At 40.2% G+C, this 19,984-nt stretch overlaps 1 protein-coding gene across 2 annotated transcripts; it reads left to right on the top strand.

Moving 5' to 3' along the window:
- Window positions 1–1,781: 1,781 nt before the first annotated feature.
- abhd18 (abhydrolase domain containing 18) lies at window positions 1,782–19,711 on the top strand. Of its 2 annotated transcripts, none has more exons than XM_088081404.1 (14): window positions 1,782–1,916; window positions 3,288–3,396; window positions 5,904–5,988; window positions 6,072–6,172; window positions 6,479–6,554; window positions 7,684–7,770; window positions 8,125–8,150; window positions 8,675–8,813; window positions 9,088–9,177; window positions 9,621–9,722; window positions 10,808–11,043; window positions 14,790–14,926; window positions 15,067–15,229; window positions 16,851–19,711. In XM_088081404.1, exons 2-14 carry the CDS (start codon window positions 3,305–3,307, stop codon window positions 16,906–16,908), a joined length of 1,392 nt encoding a protein of 463 aa, XP_087937530.1. In that variant the 5' UTR covers window positions 1,782–1,916; window positions 3,288–3,304; the 3' UTR covers window positions 16,909–19,711. The 2 variants fall into 2 exon arrangements, with proteins under 2 accessions (XP_087937530.1, XP_087937531.1); XM_088081405.1 differs by lacking the exon at window positions 1,782–1,916 and adding an exon at window positions 1,945–2,061.
- Window positions 19,712–19,984: the final 273 nt, after the last annotated feature.

Below are 19,984 nucleotides of genomic sequence, written 5' to 3'. Positions count from 1 at the left end.
AAGGAAATGAGCAATATACTGAAAGAGAGAGATTTCAGGTAGTTTGTACATCAAATGAGCTGGACATCTGTAAGTTCTATGAAAGCCAGCTCAGTCATATAATTAAAGCAGCTTTTTTCGCGCTTAAGGATGGAAGACTTTTTTAAATACACTTTATAGTTATTAGTATAGTACGTATAGTATAGTAATTATTTCTCTCAAAGTTTGGTTGCAAATTTGTTAAAATCTGTGTAAGTAAGCACTTCACCTTCTCCAGGATAATCCCTCCACCTGACAGGTGCGGCTGATTAAACAGCATCATTATGACACAAGTGTGCTTTGGGATGGTTACAAGAAAAGGATGCTCTCAAATGTGCAACATATAATATAAAAACATATACAGGTATATACAACATAATAACATAGCTGGTACAAGCTTTTGTACAAGTTTTGAAAAAGCATGCCATGAGTTCTGCTGCAACATTAAAAATGGATCTCAGTTTAATAAAGCCAATGTTATTTAAACTGAAAATTTACTGAATTTAATCAACAGGGACAAGCACCAGATTGACATTTTAATAAATGGTGAAATTTAAATGAATACTTGAACACATAAATACATACATAGTCGGCATGTCAGCACCTAATAAGCACGTCACGCGCAACAAAAGTGCTAGAACTGCTGAAAGGCTCAACTTTTTCCTTCTTTGGGAAAAAACTTGTCGGCTGAAATAAAGGATCAATATCGACAAATGATAGAAGTTGGAATGGTCCGGAGTTCCCCTTGCCCGGACGCAGGTCACCGGGCCCCCCCCCCCTGGAGCCAGGCCTGGGGGTGGGGCTCAATGGCGAGCACCTGGTGGCTGGGCCTTTACCCATGGGGCCTGGCCGGGCACAGCCCGAAGAGGTGACATGGGACCTCCTTCCCGTGGGCTCACCACCCGTAGGAGAGGCCGTAGGGGTCAGGTGCAATGTGAGCTGGGCGGCAGCCGAGGGCGGTGACCTTGACGGTCCGATCCTCAGCTGCAGAAGCTAGCTGAGGTGTTCAGGGCACGTCTCACTGGTAGGAGGCCCCGGGGAAGACCCAGGACACGCTGGAGAGACTACGTCTCACAGCTGGCCTGGGAACGCCTCGGGGTCCCCCGGGAAGAGCTGGGCGAAGTGGCCGGGGAGAGGGAAGTCTCGGTTTCCCTGCTTAGGCTGCTGCCCCTGCGACCCAACCCCAGATAAGCAGAAGAAAATGGATGGATGGATAGAAGTTGGAGTATGAGTGGGAGCAGCTGGTCCAATCCTCCTGTTCAGCTCCAAAACATTTTCCTTGGTGAACAGTTATCTTCACATGAAATCATTACCATTATCAAGGGCATTGGGTTGAGTCTGTCTCTAAATTTTATTATACGAGATTAACTCGTTTATTTTGTTCAATCCATCTCAAAAAGGCAGCCATTGTAAAACTGCTCCTCAACTGAAGGTTACTTAACTTAAGTAACCCACAGTTTACTTAACCCAGAATTACAGAAACAGAATTGATCATTTGAAATCTGAGCAAATTGGCTTGATTTGTTTAAAAACGTGGAAAGCAGACAATAAGAAACTTAAAATAAAAAGAAATGACCCAGAAATTAGAAGAAATAAGTAAAAACAAAACGACCTAATATTTGGGGGGGGAGGGTTCTAACGACTTTTTATTTCTTTCTTCTTTTTTTTTCACAAATTGCAGGCCATTGACTTCACTGTAATACATACATGGACATTTCATGCTAAGTTGCTGGTTGAACAGTTTTATTTAGAAAATCTAACCGGAAGTCCCTCGCGGTTCCCGGCAGCTTGTCAGACAGCCTGATCTGTCATTCGCCCTCTAAGGACGGTGTTAGCTGGTAGCTAGCAGAGCGAAGAAATCCTCGCCAAGGAGAACCGCCGTGTGTGTACAGTGTGAGGTAGTATCATGTTCCTGTCTCTGTCCACGGTCTGTCTGTCCCAATCACCCTCCGCCTGTCTGTCCGTCTGTCCTTCCGTCGCCTGAAACAATGAATGGTGGAGGCTAAGTTAGCTAACTGTGCTAAGTTCAATTGAGGATAGTAGGTAAGTCATTGTTTTATAGCCCGATTCAGAGCTCACTGTCTTTAATGTCATTGGTTTTCATTTTCAACCCGAAGAAGAGGAGACCCGATGAACCGTTAACCTGGTTAAAGTTCGAAAGGTCACGGCTTGTCATTTTTTAGACTCCGGCTGTCAGTCATTGTTGTGTGCATTCTAACTTCTGTCAGCGGTCAAATGCTTCAGTAGCTCCGCACAGCTCACTGCATTACTGTATTAGTGAATGCGACCAAAGGCGAAAGTCTTGAACATAAAACAGCAAATTTCTCTGGAAACCAAAAACAACAAAGTCCAGCACTGGGCATGATGGGAAATATAGGCAAAGTGATTGAGACCGCAGTGAAAACCTTGTTTCTGAAAGGCCACCAAGAGGCAGAATAAAGCAGAATATTTCATTCGATAACATGTTGTGAATTTTGGAAATGATCTCCTATTAATTTTGACTTTTGGACATTGTCTTGTTCTGAGGAAACTGTGTTTATATCTGGTGTATTTATTTAGATTATAATCTGCACATTTACCAGAACACCAGAAGGTGTTTTAAGACTGAGGATGTTTTTAATTCAACATGTTTGAAATGTAAGATATGCACAGCAGTGAGTCTTACACATTGTACATATTTTGCATAATTGTTATTGATGCACATAACAAAGTACTTAAGGCAGCAAATTAAGTTTGAAAAAAAAACATAAATAAAATCACAAAAAAGAAAAAAAAAACAACTATGTTGTGCATAAAAACTGATCCAGTGAGGATGTGCTTTTAGTCGTCTATTATTGTATTGTGTTGTGTGTTGTGTTATTGTAGTTTGATCACAGCAGATCCATGTCAGTAACATCCACCGTCACATCATCACAGAGCCGAGAAGAGCAGTCGGATTCTCTAGACGCGCAGTCGTCTTTTCCTAAGTCATTATCGATTCTCTGTCACATCTGTCCTTGACCTTGACTTTTTCTATGGAGGTTAAGGAAAAGGATTTGGAAAGGTTATTATTTGGACTTCTTGAGCGTAGCCTGGCTTAATGACGGACATTTTTTTCATTTTTGTACAGTAGGAGGAAATTGATAGGAATTTTAGTGCAGTATCCCACTCTCTTGAGACTTTCTGTTTAGCATTCTTGACTTCATTCGCTCGACTTGTTGCTAGCTGCTGGTTTGATTAAGTCTTTTCTGGCCACTCTGAATGAGGCGTCTGCCTGTCTCCCTCCGTAGATGCCAGGTGCTGGTCCATGGGTGTGAGCCGACTGGATGTATTTTACAGAAGGCTGCTCCTCACCAAACTCTTCATTGGGGGATGGGGGAAGCCTGAAGACCTCAAGAGGTACACAAAAAATGAGAACACAACAGAATACAGCTAGAAATACTGTATCAGAAAGTAGAGAAGCTTGTCATCATACACAGGAGCAGCCTCTTCCTCCCATCTCTACTCTCCTCCATGGCCAGAGTTTTTTAACTGTTCAAAGTCAAATGTTGGACTCAGCTGTAACATAAAAGAATACATCCTTGCTCCTATTCACAAACATGATGATATAAGCCATTTATCACATTTCTTCAGACATGTTTTTGATACAGTATGTTATTTTGAGCTGGATGTATTTTCAGAATATGGCTGTTTTAGCTCACCACCTGCAGCTGCTGCTCCATCATCATCTTGTCAGTTTCCAAAAACACTTTTGATTTATTCATCAAAAGTACAAACAATAAAAAGTAGGGTCCGTCAATGCCAGCTCACCCAGAATTCAGAACTTCTTTCAGTTCATGTCATGGATTTTCTCAAAATGGTAAATGTTAAAATGTCTATTAAACTCCTGGTCCTTGTAAAATCTGTTAGCTCTACTCCAAATACTTTTTTAGTTACCAATTTCTGAAGTTTGTCCCCGTGGCTAACTTCATTCATATTGCAGTTGTATTTAAGGCCTCACCAGCTGCTTATTTTTCACTGGAATGGACTGAAATTTTTACAGTCATCAAATAAAAAGAAATTTCCCAAAAGAAGAATCTTTCATTTTCAAAAATGAATATGTCCACTAGTTTTCACTTTAGTGCATCAAATGTTGCCTTTGTACAGTATTTGTATAGTTTTATGTTATCTAGAAGTTATGTGGTCCTGCAGAAATGAATGAGTGCTACAGATCTCAGACGCGAACAGAGCTTTAGAGCTGAACACCTTCCTCTCTTAGACAGTTTGATTACATATTTTCCCAGGAGGGATTATTCTAATTTCCTTTTTTGTGGGGAAGTGTCAGTGTTGATTGTAGATATATTGAAAAAAATATAGATGTTATATCACTCCATCACTGACTACTTAAAAGAGCTATTTTTCTTACCTTGCACTGTCTGTAATATTGTGGTCAGCGGTTACATTTCAGAGGAAGATATTTGTACTATGTTGACTGAAAGGTTTTCTCTTTGTGTGTGATTTAGATTGATTAGAAAAAACTAAAGCAAGTCTGAACTAATCCCTCAAACAGGTTTGGGCAGATAATTGCAAAACAGATTGTGAGATACTCAGCAGTATGCAGAGTGTAATCACAGTTAATTACTGAAAAAGTTGATCTTTCATTGAGGTATTTATTGTTTTAAGTGTGTTTTTGGATGAAACAGAACAGTGTCTGAAGGGATAATGTGAAGCCTATGATACATTAACTGTTTAGGGCATTTTATGCACTTTTCTTTCTTAATTTTTGGATCATTATGGCTGCGTTCATGAATATGGCATACATTTTGCCCAGTTTGTGTTTTTTTGTTTATTCAGTGAATTTCCAGCTCAGCTCCTACAATAAGTCTAAAAGAGACTGTGGAAACTGGAAATTGTTACATTCAGACTGTTAAGGTCAAAAAATGCTCCACTGAAACCCATTCAAACTGTCATTTCTGATCCCACAGCCATCAAAGCATAAAAGCATGCATTGTATTATTTCTGGGTGTCATCCTGGGACTTTGCCTTGGAATTTGTCATTTTTGCTGTTTTCCATCTGATGATAGCATTTTTACCATATTTGGCATATAGAGAAAATACATGCTTTTTTTCTGTAGCTGCACTGTCACAGTCGATGTTGCTGCTAATCACTGACATATCCCAGACTGCCATCATAAAAAAATCTACTTTGCATGTAGAATATTAAAATTGATTAATTTTGTGTTTTTTTTCCATCTAAAAACATAGTGGGATCATGACAAAAACTTGGAATTTAAAGGGTTGAAATTCTGACAATTATTGAACATTTCATGTTTATGATTAGGACTGATGGTTAAAAAAACCTCAGTGAACTAAGAGAATGATATTAATGTATTAATGTATTTTTAAAGCTTGATTTTGAAAAGCACATTTTGTGCTCAAAGCACGAGTGTGTATAATATTACAGTGGGCCCTCAGGGTTAATTACTTTGTCAGTAACAGGAGGCAGAGGATGAGAATCTAGTCAAAGGCTGGTGGATCGGAGTGTGACTGTGTAGGCAGAAACTAGCCTAAACACTCTGTAATTTTCTTAAACTAAAAATACTTTTTGAATTGGCCACCAAGATGCACATTGCAGTAGACGAGGTAACATTTACTACTGACACTATTGCAAGTAGTTGATGAAAAGCTTTTCTTCTAGAGAGAAGTTGTTTCCCACTTTGCATCCTGTCAGCTGCCCTCTGACTGCGTGTCCGCAATCATCAAACTATAGTAGTCAGACTACTCATTAATTTACCTCTACTTTTTAAAATAATAGTGACAGTTTAGCGTGATATGGATTTGAGGTCATACAGTTAAGCCAGTTAAGTGATGAAACAGATGTGTAGTGATGTTGAACTGAAATGTTCTCTCTTGTTTGTATTGTGCAGAATATTTGAGTTCCGTAAGATCATTGGAGACAGAGAGAGGTGCAGGTATCTGGTGCCAAAGGACTACCCAGTTTACATCAACAAGGTACTCCACTTCACTGCTCAGTAGTGTAACCAAGTAGTTGTATTCTTACACATATACGTCTGTGTTTGTGCCTTTGTGTTCAGACAGAGGAGCACTCTGACTGTCAGATCCACGAAGGCTTCTTCATCTCTCCCCTGGAGCACTTGGTTCCTGGAATCCTGCCCCCGGAGGCTGTCAAAGCCAGGTACAGACCGTAATGACCCTCTCCTCAGGCTAAATGTCATGATGTCACAGCAGTGGACATGAGCACTGTGACCTCAGGAAGATAAATATTTTTACTCCTAGTGAAGTACAAATATAGGAAAAGAGCAGTGATACAACCTGAACAGCATGAGACAACAGACAGTAGAATAATCTACATGTTGACAACACGCTATTGAAATACAAGAATAGGACTAGAAAAGGCCCAACTTCACTGTAGGAAAAAAAATTCAAATGAAAAGGTGTTGATAAGTCATGTGAGTCTTCACAGTGTGTGTTGTTGTTTCAGTTTCCAGTTTATAGTTCCTAAGAGGTGGCAGAAGAACAGACCAGTATGTATCCACCTGGCAGGGACTGGAGACCATGTAAGACTCAAAACCTTTCATCCTCACCTTCAGTTCCTGATATCCGCCTTGTTTCTCTTGTTGGGGTTCTTCTCCATTAGCCGTGTGATATGAATAATGACTTTATTATATTTTATATAAATATTTTTGGGTTGTTTGTCCTTACGTTTGTGGCACAGATGTCCATTGGATTCAAGGGCTGAATCCAAATGTCCGCAGGCTCACAGACTGAGCCATGGCGGACTTCAGTCTTACCTACTGTGACAAATTCCCTGTCCTCATGTAAAGTCTGCGAAGGCAGATAGACAGGCCTGCAGTCTGTCTGATTAGTTGCCGTGGAAACATTTGAGTGGTGATTGCTGCAGTCACAGTCTGCTCATCTGTCTCTGCAAATATGAATACCATGTAAAGGCTTTTTCATGACTGAACAAAATGATATTCATGCGTTTCTATACAACATATAGGCCACACATATTACATAATACAGAAATGTTTGTAAATAAGGAAACTATGACTCATTGAATTGGGCATTACTGACATCAGAAGACCTTTTGATGTCACTTTTCTTATACTGGGTGTTACACTGCACAGTTTTTAGCATATAGTTTCATAACAAAATGCTTAAATTAATACATATTTCTGTATCATGATCAATGTCAATTCATTTCAATTTTATTTACAAAGCCCATTACTACAAATCACAATTTGCCTCAGAGGGCAAAGTCTGTACCGACTTCCCTATAATACATCCATGGTCTGCACCCTGAGCGGACTCTCTGGAGGTCTGCAGAAAGTCTGATTTAGGCTCCTTGTGGACTGGATGAATTGTGGATTTAGACAGCCCTCAGCACACTTTCTGTGAGCACGCCAGCAAAGTGCATACATTTGGATTCAGCCAAGGATGAAGTGATTAGACTTTGGTGATCATGGGTCAAAGGTCAAAGTCATTGTGCATGCACATCTTCACTGTATCATGATCTGACCCTAACACCTTGTAGCAATAGAACCCTGGACAGATAATTGTCATGTTAACGTGATCCACTTTCTCTGGACTTTCTGACTCTCAAGTATTAAGGATGTGTGTGTGTGTGTGTGTGTGTGTGTGTGTGTGTGTGTGTGTGTGTGTGTGTGTGTGTGTGTGTGTGTGTAGTTTTTCTGGCGTCGGCGGACCCTTATGGCCAGGCCCATGGTCAAAGAGGCAGGAATGGCCTCACTGCTGCTGGAGAACCCTTATTATATCCTTTGTCTTTTCCCATCTGCTCCTCTAGTTTTAAGTTTTTGTTCATTGTCCTTAGAAACATAAATTGTAACCCCTGTATACTACTGTGCTTCAGCTTGTACTGAGGCAGTTTTTGGTAAGTATTTTTATTGTTAATCATGCATCCACTATATCAGTGTTACATAAACATATATTTTATGTTAATCAATCCCCCTATCTTCATCCAGTGGCTTTCAAAGTTTGGGGCAGGCCTCCTTTTGGGAAGGGCACAGGGGTGTGGAGGGGGGTTGTGCATGAGATAAGAAGTTTGAGAACCACTGTCACAAACTGATGTATGTGTACCATTTTTTTTCCTTGACCGACCTTTTACATGGCTATCGTAAACCAAAAGACCAACTGTAAGTCAGCTCCCATTCACACACTCTGGACTCCCCTGATTGATTAAAAATGTGGAAATTGTTTTATTTTTTTCAGACAGAAGTTGATAAAAGCGAGCTCTCAGTCTTAAAACTGTTTTAGTGTCACAGTGTGTAAAGCACACTGTTGAAGTTAAGTTGAACATGTGACCACTTTGGGCCTGTTCATAGTGACAGTTTGATAAGTAGGGCTTAGGATTTGAAATGCATCTATACCTGTGCCTAAAGCTGCAATAATTAGTTGACTAATTAATCAGTCAATTCAAAGAAAATGAATCAGCAACTACTTTGTCGCTTAGATGTTTCAGTCATTTTTCAGTCAAAAAATTCCAAATTCTCTGCCTCTGGCTCCTTAAATGTGATGATTTTTGGTGTTTTTGACATTAAATATATGTAAATACCTTATGATTTTCAATGGTTAAGTTATATTTTCGGTGCACTTCTGCTTTAAATCTGGGATGAAGTCATTGTAAAGTTAACAGTGACATTATTTGTGAGTATTTTAGGCGGTCCTGTCTAAAGAATGTGTCTGACCTGTTTGTGATGGGAGGAGCTCTGATCCTGGAGTCCACGGTGCTTCTCCGTTGGCTGGAGAGAGAAGGTTACTGGCCGCTGGGAATGACGGGCATCTCCATGGGAGGATATGTGAGTCACAGACCCAGCTCACTGTTTGTCACTCTGTATACAGAAGCAGTTTGAATTCTTTTGATCAAACCTGTTTGTTCTGTCAGTGTCAAACTAAGTAACTATCCAACATGTGTGTCATTATGGAAACCCATAAACACCAGTACCTTCCGTCACATTTGAAAGTAAATATTTTACATGCGAGCCTGCAAACAAATACAGTGGTGAGTCCAATATAATACCTCATCCCAGCACAGATCCTATTTCTCATGAAATCTTGTGTGTCTGTGTACAGATGGCGTCCCTGGCAGTGACTAACTGGCCAAAGCCCATCCCTCTGATTCCCTGTTTATCCTGGTCCACGGCCTCCAGTGTCTTCACCACGGTAACGCTCTCTTTACCTGACATACATCAATATGGAGGCTCTCAGTTATTACAACAGCATTCAGACTGACAGTACAACCAAAAACTGTAGCAGAGGTCACAGGTTTTTTTCTTAATACTGGTTGATAGAAGCTATGACTGTGCTATGACTGTTACTTGTGTTACTTGTTTTGTTTTGCACTGTAAGACTCGCACTTTTTATATTTTATATTTTATATTTGTATCTTCTATCTTATCTGTTTTCTTTTTCTATATTTATGTTGCACCAACCCACCAGAACAAATTCCTCGTATTGTGTTAACTATACCTGGCAATAAATCTTTTTCTGATTCTGATTCTGATTCTGAATTAAACTAATAATAATAATTATTGTTGTCGTTTTCAATCACTTATTGTTGTAATGGAGGTATGACTTTGTGCGTGCGTGTGTGCACGTGTGTGTAGGGTGTGCTGAGTAAAGCAGTGAACTGGGCAGAGCTGGAGAAACAGTATGCCATCAACTCCGTGTATGAAGAGGAGATCATTAAGCTGTTGGAGTACTGTGGGGTATGTTATCCTTCCTAATACTTTCACATAGTGTAGAATTTATGCACACTTGGCTCAAAGGTTCCAGTTTCAGTTTGATAAGGATCTGAACAATGCTAATGAGTAAGTATAAATTTAAAAACTGCATGCACCAAACAATAAGCTGAGTGATAAATTGATGAATCACAGGAAAATGTATCAATAATGATGAGAATAATTACTTATAAGCAGTGGTAAACACCTGCTTGTTGTTACTTTACACATTGTTACATCAGCATTAGGCTTTGGTGGTATCACAGTATACCAGGGCATTAAGAATTCAGGAAAGTATCTTTTCCAATAGTCATAAATACACGTGCTCCTCTTTCTGTTAAACTCATTGTATGTAGTGCACAGCACGCACCAACAGAGCTCATTCTCTGGTCTCTACTGGTGGAACAGGCAGCTGAGCTGAAAGACACAGTGACACAGAGTGGTGGTGGGAGAAGTTACTGTAAACATCCGGCATATTTTTAACATCATTTATTTGGACCAAACCAGAGCTGATGATTGTTGGAACAGTGGACTTATTAATTAGATTATGAACAAGAGTAACCCAGATGGTTTGGGTGAGTTTTATTTTGTTTCTGTCCCATGTGAATATAGTGTGTTTTATGATGAGTTAACGAGGCAAATTAAGCCTCATCAATCTTAAGTAACCAAGAGAAAGTTGAGTTCCAAAGGTGTACAGTTGTATTTCTTAGTTTAATAAGGAAAATACCCTAGTGAAAGTTCAGGAGTATATGAAAAGGTTGAACCCGTGCAAAGCCTAATTAGCATGCTTTTCTTTGAGTCATGTAAATGTGAAAGACACTGTTTCTTTTTCTTTTCTTTTTTTGACAAACAGTCAGACCACATTAGAATGGTCACATGATATTTCAGTCCAAGAAACATTCATCAGGAGTAGTCCATCTATAACAAATGGTTCTGCCGTTATATTTGGCTCTTTGAGTCAGGACGCTGTCCAAGAATCAGAGCAGCGAGGATCTGAACCCTTACCCTAGCACACATAAGCTTGAGTAAGTGGGTTGTGTCTGTGTGTTGGTCTGTGTGTCCACATTCATCAGGCTGATTCCTTTAAGATGGGTCCAGAATTTACGAAGAATGTGGACTCTTTAGAGCATCTGCTGGGCCTGTCTGGAGGTGCCAGAGCATCAATGGGTCAGAGCTCCAAAGCTGGAGGGGAAGCTGAGGCTGGACGAGGCCTGTTGATAGGTGGAGGACCTGCAGGGGGCGGGGCTAGAGTAGACCAATTGCTATCATCAGTGAACAGCAGTGGGATGAGCATGGACACGCAACCAAGGTAAACAATTTGAGTTATTGTGAGTCAAAGTTGTTGAATGTGATCTCTGCTGTTTTTAAGGGCAAGCCTTCAAACGTCACCTTCATATTTGTTAAATCCACTTCTGCTCCAAATGACTGTGACTTTCTATTTTTTGATTGCTGGACATATGTTCCACATGCATCAACAGACACAGCACACTACTGTATAAGTTCATAAGGTTAATAGATGAGTCAGTATATATATACTGAGCATATTGTTTGATTTGTTGTTCATAATCTATAATTAAGATCTCTAGATGTAATTCTTGCGATACTTGCTGGCATGCCATTTTCTTTAAAGATGCAGTTATTAATAGATATTTAACATGTAAATCCTGAGAACAACTCATTTATGCCAAGAGAGTTTTTTGAGAAACTAGCCATGGGTCAATATGAAAACTTGATGTCACAATGATCCAACTTATTCTCACTCTCAACTTGTTAAATACAGCAGCTGGGTCAGTGGCTGTATGCTTTAAAGTCTGATGCTCGAGGTACCCCTCCAGCATCAGCTTTAGATGTGTCAATTTCTGCTTGTTACATGCTACAGTGTCTTTCAAAATAAACTTCTTGCTGACAGGAAATGCAGGTTTTGCAACCTACTTAACATTTAGATAACAAAACTACTTTTTTTAGGTTTAGAAAAACAGTCCTGATGTTGTGTTAAGATCACTAAGTTTTTTTGCAGTAACTTAGGGATGTTGCTTGATCACAATGACATATAATGTCATCCAGTAACCATGCTACATGCTTAAAAAAACTTGTCAACTTTTGGTTTCAGAAGGGAAACAAACACTGATCTCCCTCCTGCCCTACTTTGAATTTGTTGCTTAGTCTCTTTGTTTTTCCTGCAGATGAGATTACACAGACAACTCCATTAATGAGTCCTAAAAACTGGAAATGAGTTAGCATTTCAGCACCTCTGGTTCCCTCGTCTCAAAGTCAGTGAGTTGTTTTTATGCGTTTTTGGTTGGATGTCTGACATAAGATCTGTGGTTAACAAAAGCTGAAGAGACTTTCAGGTTTTGTTCTATAACATAAAATATGTCAGTAAATAACCTACTGTGACCTTTGAAGCTTCATTTGTCTTTTGTATTGCCTTTTCTTTCACTTGCTACAGACACTTTTGTTTAATCTTCTTTGGATCGACCAATTATTACTTTATTTTTTACTGTCCTTAACTGTCTTGTTCAATAAATAGATTTGGGGGAAAAAAAGAATTTGTCATAAAAAAGGTGGTTGCTGACAAGTGTCAAGTCAAGTCAAGTCAGTTTTATTTATATAGCCCATTATCACAAAACAAGGTTTGCCTCAGAGGGCTTTACAGTGTACGACATCCCTCTGCCCTTAGACCCTCACATCACCCAAGGAAAAACTCCCCAAAAGAACCCCTGTAACGGGGAAAAAAAAGAGGAAGAAACCTCAGGAAGAGCGGTAGAGGATAGTGAGGGATCCCTCTTCCAGGACGGACAGACGAGCAATAGATGTCGTAAATAGCAAGTGAAATACAATCATGGCAAAAAAGGAAAGAGAAAGAGAGGGGGGGAGGGGGGGGGGCACAGAACAATAGAAACAGATGCATGTCATATTACAATAATGGTAGGTGTGAAATTAGTAATTGCTCTCTATGATGATGTTGATAGAGATGATAACAGTCTCATGCATATGTGAAAGGGAGGGCACAGAATCAGTACAGCCACAGCACGAGCACAACCAAAGGCAGGGTCGCAGCATCAGCACAGCAATCACCACGGTCAGGCACAGTCAAGGTTACGGCCAGGATCCAGGGAAACTAGGAAACAAGGGAGCAGGAGCGCTCCCGAGAGGCAACGGGATTAGCGTAGTGCAGTTCAACAGACCCAGGCTCTGTAATCGCGAGCCCCAGGTGGTGAGAGTACCACATGGCTATCACAGAGCTAAGTTAAGCTTGCACATGGCAATGCAGTAAACAGACATGCATGATTTCTGATGGCAGCATTGAGAGAAGGAAAGGAGCTCAGCATATCAGAGGAAGTCCCCCGGCAGGTTAAACCTATGTCAGCCTAACTATGGGCTGGTCCAGGCAGCCTGAGCCAGCCCTAATTATAAGCTTTATCAAAGAGGAAGGTCTTAAGTCTACCCTTAAAAGTTGAAACGGTGTCTGCCTCCCTGACCGAAAATGGAAGATGGTTCCATAGGAGAGGAGCATGGTAGCTGAAGGCTCTGGTTCCTAACCTACTTTTGGAAATTTTGGGAACCACAAGTAACCCTGCGTTTTCAGAGCGCAGTGATCTAGAGGGTTGGTAAGGAACTATGAGCTGTGACAGATAGGATGGAGCCTGACCATTTAGAGCTTTATAAGTAAGGAGGAGGATTTTAAATTCAATCCTGGATTTCACAGGGAGCCAGTGCAAAGAAGCTAAAACAGGAGAAATATGATCCCTTTTCTTGCTTCCCGTTAAAACACGAGCAGCAGCGTTCTGCACCAGTTGGAGAGACCTAAGAGATTTGTTTGGGCAACCAAATAATAGGGAATTACAGTAATCCAGCCTAGAGGTGACAAATGCATGTACTAATTTTTCAGCATCTGTTTGTGATAGGATATGTCTAATTTTTGCGATGTTACGCAAGTGAAAGAAAGCCGTCCTTGAAGTTTGTTTTATATGGGAGGCAAAGGATAAATCCTGGTCAAATAAAACTCCGAGGTTCCTTACAGTTGTGCTAGAGGCCAAGGTAATGCCATCTAGAGAAATTAAATTGTTGGAAAAGGAGCTTCTGAGGTGTTTTGGGCCAAGAACAATAACTTCAGTTTTGTCTGAATTCAACATCAGGAAATTACGGCTCATCCAGGCTTTTACATCCTTAAGACATGTTTGAAGTCTAGATAGCTGATCAGTTTCATCTGGTTTCATAGATAGATATAATTGCGTATCATCAGCATAACAATGGAAATTTAAGGAATGTTTTCTAATTATGTTGCCTAGAGGAAGCATATATAAAGTGAAAAGGATTGGTCCGAGCACCGAACCTTGTGGCACTCCAAAGCAAGTGGCATTGTGTATTTTGTTTCTAGCCTAACGTTAGATTTTTACTTTTGGCGATTGCGTTTAGGCTTCAAAACTTCTAAAAGTGGTGTTCATTTGTGAGGATTATCTTACTGAACAAAACATGTAAGTATAATAAACATTATCTTATTTTCTGCAATAATCCAAATGAAAAAATCCATAGGCTTTTTGATGAGGGAACCAGGGCGATGCAAACTTCTGGGTTCGGCCCACAAAAAAACTTCATCCCACGCATAGGGGTGACCCTCTTGTTCACCATGGAAATTTTCAACACAACAGTGCTTAGTCAAGGGCATGTGAGTACATCCCATAGACTTTGATAATACCTAGACAGCGGACCAAAGATAGCAACTGCACATCCCAGTGGAGCTGCTCACCTGGGACATAGGCCAAAAGCTTGCCAGTTGATGTCCACGGTATTCAGCCCATTGAATATGTGCAGTAGTGTTTCTCCCGCTGGCCTCGCCCACGAGTTCCTGCTCAGCTCTTAGATTTTATATAGTGATGACAGCACAGTTCCAATTCCAAGATCAAACAAAAAGACACAAACTTGCTGGGAATAAATCTAAAATAATCTTCTCCGTGCAAAGCATCGTTGGATCTTTTTAAAGGCACTGTAAAAATGTTAGTTATTATCATTAGTATTTCTATATGTTTTACTGTCAGTTGTTTGTTGTTTTAGAAACCTTGGTGCAGACGGCACGCTGCATGAGAAGAAGACGGATTCAGTCAGATGCTTCCGGCCATCACTACACAGAGAGTCTATCAGCTTCATGAAGGGAGTGATGGACGAGTGCACACACATGGCCAATTTCTCAGGTCAGTGTCATGCTGCAGACTGATTCTCAGGAAATTATTCTGATTAGTACCATAGCACAGTTTTGTGTTGTATTTCTGATATGTCCCAGTGGAAGCATTTATAGAGAAATAAAGGCGGTCTGCCCTTCCATCTGTCCCAGTCCCTGTAGACACCAGTCTCATTATCGTGGTCCAGGCCAAAGAGGACGCCTATATCCCTCGCACAGGGGTCCTCAGTCTGCAGGAGATCTGGCCGGGATGTGAAGTCAGATATCTGAATGGAGGACACGTCAGTGCGTACCTGTTCAAACAGAACGTCTTCAGGTAAGCTGCTGACTCAAAGGACAGCAGGAGATGTGTGGGGAGGTATCAGCTGTATGAGGTGTACTTACAAAAGAACAGTCTGAGTATTCAGCTAGTGACACACTTTGTTTCTGACTCCCTTGTAGTTTGACTTCTACTGTTCACACTGACAGCGATGTTGCTGTGAATAATACTGAATACTGTACACATTTATAAGCACCAATTTCACTGAGTTAGGAAGCCATGCAGCTCCTGCATTGTCAATGTCACGGTCCTTCAAATGTTCCATAATCTTGTGTTAATCTTGTGCCCTGTGTTAATAACTGATGGGATTCTGTCAACAGACATTTTCTGATGGCTTTTATTTTGAAGTGGCAGCAGGAAGTTTGAGTAAAACATATGTTTGTATTTCTTCATCTCTGTTACAAATCAAGACATTGAAACTGTAGTAAAAGGTGATAAAGAGTCACTATTTTTCACTGTCTATTTGTGCTGACAACCACATGCTGCAAAAAAATCAGCGAGCCACCAGTTCTCTAGATGTGCTGTGGCTGATAAGCAGCTGAGACGCGTCTGAGCAGCGCTGTTCACAGGGGTGTTGCAGCTGCTCTGACTTGTTAACATGGATGCGGCAAAAAAGACACAACAGGTTCCATGATGCTCACGCTCTGCTCACACCTGCAGTGTGTTCCAGGTGCACCGCTGTGTGTAGGTGGTCAGTGCAATGATTAGCTAAAGCTGTAAAGCTCTATCTTACCTCCACTGCTCCCTGCTCCTCCCAGCAGCAGCTCTAGTCATATGATGACTCTAAGGTCAAAAAAGTCTCAACACTTGGCTTTGACTTTAACACTGTGACTTGTGACTGCACTTGGACTTTAATCTTTTGACTCAAAATGACTCCCCAAACCAGACTAAATGATTTGAATAAAGCCAACCACTTTGCAGAAGCAGGAGAAAAAGGTGTGTTACAGTAGAACCACAGAAGGTTTCCAAAATGGTTCCATTCAGACATTCAAACATGCAGGCAGCAGGACTGACTGCTGCAAACGTCCTGACAGCAGCTCACATCACCTAAACATCATCACCATCAATGATACGAGGCCAAGAAACATTTGGCTCTTATCTGGTTCATGCTCTGCAGGCTACATCGCTCTACTGTCATGAGTGGACACTGGCACTCAATTATTAAACAAATGGACAACAGAATACTTGGAACCATTTACCATTTACATGCAAAGCTTGGTATTTATCACTAGACAGGTTTCCCTTAACCCTCAAATTGTGCAAATTGAAATTGGGAATATAAAATGAATGAATGGATGGAAAGGTAAAAACATTTTATGAATGACACGCGAATCTTGTCTCTCAGATATTCACTGGTTATTTATGTGGTTTTGTAGTTCAACAAGAACAACAAGGTGACGTGTTTGCTACAGAAACACTCAAGCTGTGTGTGTGTGTGTGTGTGTGTGTGTGTGTGTGTGTGTGTGTGTGTGTGTGTGTGCAGGAAAGAAACAATGTAAACTTGAGGTACTTAAATTCCAGACTGTATTTCTAAACTACATTTTTATGCAGCATCTTGTCTTAGTCATGCTACCTTTTGCCGTGTTTTGTATTGATTTCATATGTGTTTTGTTTGCAGACAGGCCATATATGACACATTTGACCGATTCTGCCTGAAGTATCCCAACCTGCACTAGCCTCTGCAGGCTGAAGCCTTTCCCTCCCTGTGACCGCACCAGGATCAGTGACTGGACAGTGGACACAGCAGTGCCTGTTCGTAGATCACAAGCTTTTTAATGTTAACATTTTCTAATAGTAGAAAGAGACTACCACGTGCCCTGGTACACTAACCCAAAACAATAAAAGTGACTAAAAGTGTAAAGCATCAGAAATACTGTTGGATGTTCCCACCAGTATGTGGTTGTCAAAGTAACACTCAGGCCTCTAATTTCACTTCAAACTGGTGAACCCTGTCTTCACTGGTCCACAGCAGCATGGACTTGTCCATGCTGCTGTGGACCAGTATTGTGTACTGTGTCCTCAGTATTTCACCTGTAGACACTGTGAACAGGACATAGAGACACACCCGGTGATATTCTACCGATATCATTTGAGCAAAATATATACTCACTGTGGTGTCACTACGCACATTACAGCTACATCAAGAAGGTACAAGGTGTTCCTACAATATCAGGGTGCACCTTTTTTTGCCATTTTTTTTTTTTTTTTTTACTTGCCCCATTAATAAATAAAATTGACTTTGGTCAATTTTTTCATGCCCCTATATAAATGATGTATAAATTGACTGTTATTTAATAACAACAAAACCTCAAGTTAACTGACACGTTTAAGCTTTATTAAAGTAAACTCCTGTATTCAGGATCATTGAAATGCTTTCTTGTGCTTCAGTTTCATGAATTTTATCCTGCACCATTTTCTCATCATGTCCTGGCTGGTTCTGTACACATGCAACTTCCAACAGAGATGAGGAAGAAAAATGGCTCACTCCCCAGCTACTTCAATAAGTAGCTTTGCAAAAAACAGCAACAACAATTGGTTAAATTCTTTTTTACCACGTGCAGAGTGGTTGGCAGAGGGAGTTGCTAGATTTACCAGCCTGACATGGTGTTTGACTTGCTGCAGCCAACTAGGAAATCCTTTTTGTTGAGCCCTGAATTCTAATGACACAGGATATCATAAGATATATTGTAATATGTCAGGAATTAGGGATGCACCATATTGGATTTTTCTGGTATCGGATATGCTGATATATAACAACTCATTTGGCTAATTGATAATGATATTGATATATCCACTTTTTCCCCACCTAATTATAGTGATGATCCAGTCTCTTCTGTCATGGAATTAACATTATATTCTGCATACTCTTATTGTGATGGACCACCAGCAGATGGAGACATGAAAAACAATGTTTTCCACTGAATGTGATATTCATTCATTGTTCAAAAAAAGAGAAATGCTTCAGCTTGGAGTTGATGTTCACTACATGTTCACTTTGTCATTAAAAACAAAAAATATTGGTTTGTGATATCAGCTGAAATCTGCATGTTGGCTGATTCCGATTTTCATTTTAAAACCAATATCTGTCTATAACGATGACGTGCCAATATTATCGTGCATCCCTATTAGGAATTACATCAAAGAATAGAAAATATGCTCACTGTAAAGCTGCTTTTATACAAGAGAAATTATTCAGAAATAATTATAACAAATTTTGTGATAATGCATATAAAAATTAATTTGGTTATATTTATAATCCTTTCTATTTTTAAATAAACAACAATTTTATAAATAAACAATAATATAAATAAACAACCTGCCTACACTAAAGGGAATCATAGAAACCAGTGCAGCGTGTCAGTTGATCTGATCAGGGTTTGTACGGCCATGAAAAACCTGGAAAGTCATGGAATTTGCAAATTGAAATTTCCAGGCCCAGAAAAGTTTTAGAAATTTACCCTGAATGTTTGGAGAAGTCATGGAATTTTGTTCCACAAAGCTGTATCAAGGAATGCTGGAACTTTAAAAATCCAATAATAATTTCTGTTTTTTTACAGTGTCTGGCTATAATAAATGATTGGAAGGCACATTCTCTTTAAAAATCCCAACCAAAAAAAACCCACAAAAAGAAAAAAAAAGGAGGCTAAAACCTGCAGGCCCACAGGTTTAAAAGACATGTTTTCTGTAAATATCAAACTCCCCCTTTTTGCACCAGCCCCTCCCCTCTCACAAATAATGTCCAGTTTCTAAATTGTATTTAATGTAAAGTTTTAATCCCATTTTGAATTCATAATTTTTAAATAATATATAAAGCTTTTATATACTAATGAAAAAGAACCGATAAAGAGTATCAAAGTCATTTCAGCGAATGTATGGTCTTTAAAGTCCTGCCGATTTATTTGTAATTGTGTATTAACCCTGTCTGATTAATGTCAGCCTCACTGTTAATTCTTCACCCTGTGACAGCAGCACCAGGGCTGTCACTGTCAAAGCTAACCCAGCATGTCACTACTTTACCTTCAGGGTGTGACAGGCTGCACACCTCCACCTCCTCAACACTGTCATAAGCTGCACTGCCCCTGCTGGCTGTAGAAACCTTGTGCTCTGTGCAGCATGAAGTCACAACCTGGTCGCTCATGTTGTGTGTGAAACAGCCAGTTATCAGTGTGTTTGTTTGGCTGCACTGTAGAAACATGTTCCTGTCAATCTCCTGCTGTATTTCTGACAACGAAGCCAGTTTGCTTGCCTGTATCAGACCACTCTTACTGTTACCATTGTAACCGCAGGTGTCTCCAAATCGACCACAACTGGAATTTTAGGGTTTGCAACTTTATGGTTCAGAAAGCCACCTTTGGGACATGAATTTCCTGCTTGTCTTTATTTTTGGAGCAGTGTTGATTTTTGGGCAGTTGGGAACAGTAGAGTCTGTAAATGTAACATACATATTTTCACCTCATAAAGTTGTTGTGCCAAACCTCATCTCTGTTTCTACCAATTTTTTGGAAAATGTCTTTTTGTTTGTGTGTTTACCTGCTGGGTGTTTCACTTGTTTCACAGCTGGTGTCTGTGTGCAGTGGCTTTATCAGAGTTTTGTCATTTAAAACCCCTGCCTGCAGACAAGATTCATGAGAGCTGTAAGACTGATGCAAACCATGAAGCTGTGAGCCGTAAATCTAAAACAATAGGTCAAGAGGCTCCGAGTCTCTGTTGAGCTGGGGAGAGCTGCAGAGCTGGTAATAATTCTCTGTAAGT

Source organism: Plectropomus leopardus, chromosome 8 (genome assembly GCF_026936395.1).
Source record: "Plectropomus leopardus strain MGB_pleo_1.0 chromosome 8, ASM2693639v1, whole genome shotgun sequence".
NCBI classification, from domain to species: Eukaryota; Metazoa; Chordata; class Actinopteri; order Perciformes; family Serranidae; genus Plectropomus; species Plectropomus leopardus.
Note: the sequence above shows the minus strand (reverse complement) of the source record. Positions and strands in the feature narration are given on the sequence as shown.

Bases quoted from the DNA above. Each gene is read 5' to 3' on its own strand.
- abhd18 (XM_088081404.1), top strand. From the start codon at position 3,305: ATGGGTGTGAGCCGACTGGATGTATTTTACAGAAGGCTGCTCCTCACC. The intron at 8,151-8,674 runs GTAAGTCAGCTC...TGAGTATTTTAG, and splicing joins CGTAAACCAAAAGACCAACT to GCGGTCCTGTCTAAAGAATG. The intron at 15,230-16,850 runs GTAAGCTGCTGA...TTTTGTTTGCAG, and splicing joins TTCAAACAGAACGTCTTCAG to ACAGGCCATATATGACACAT.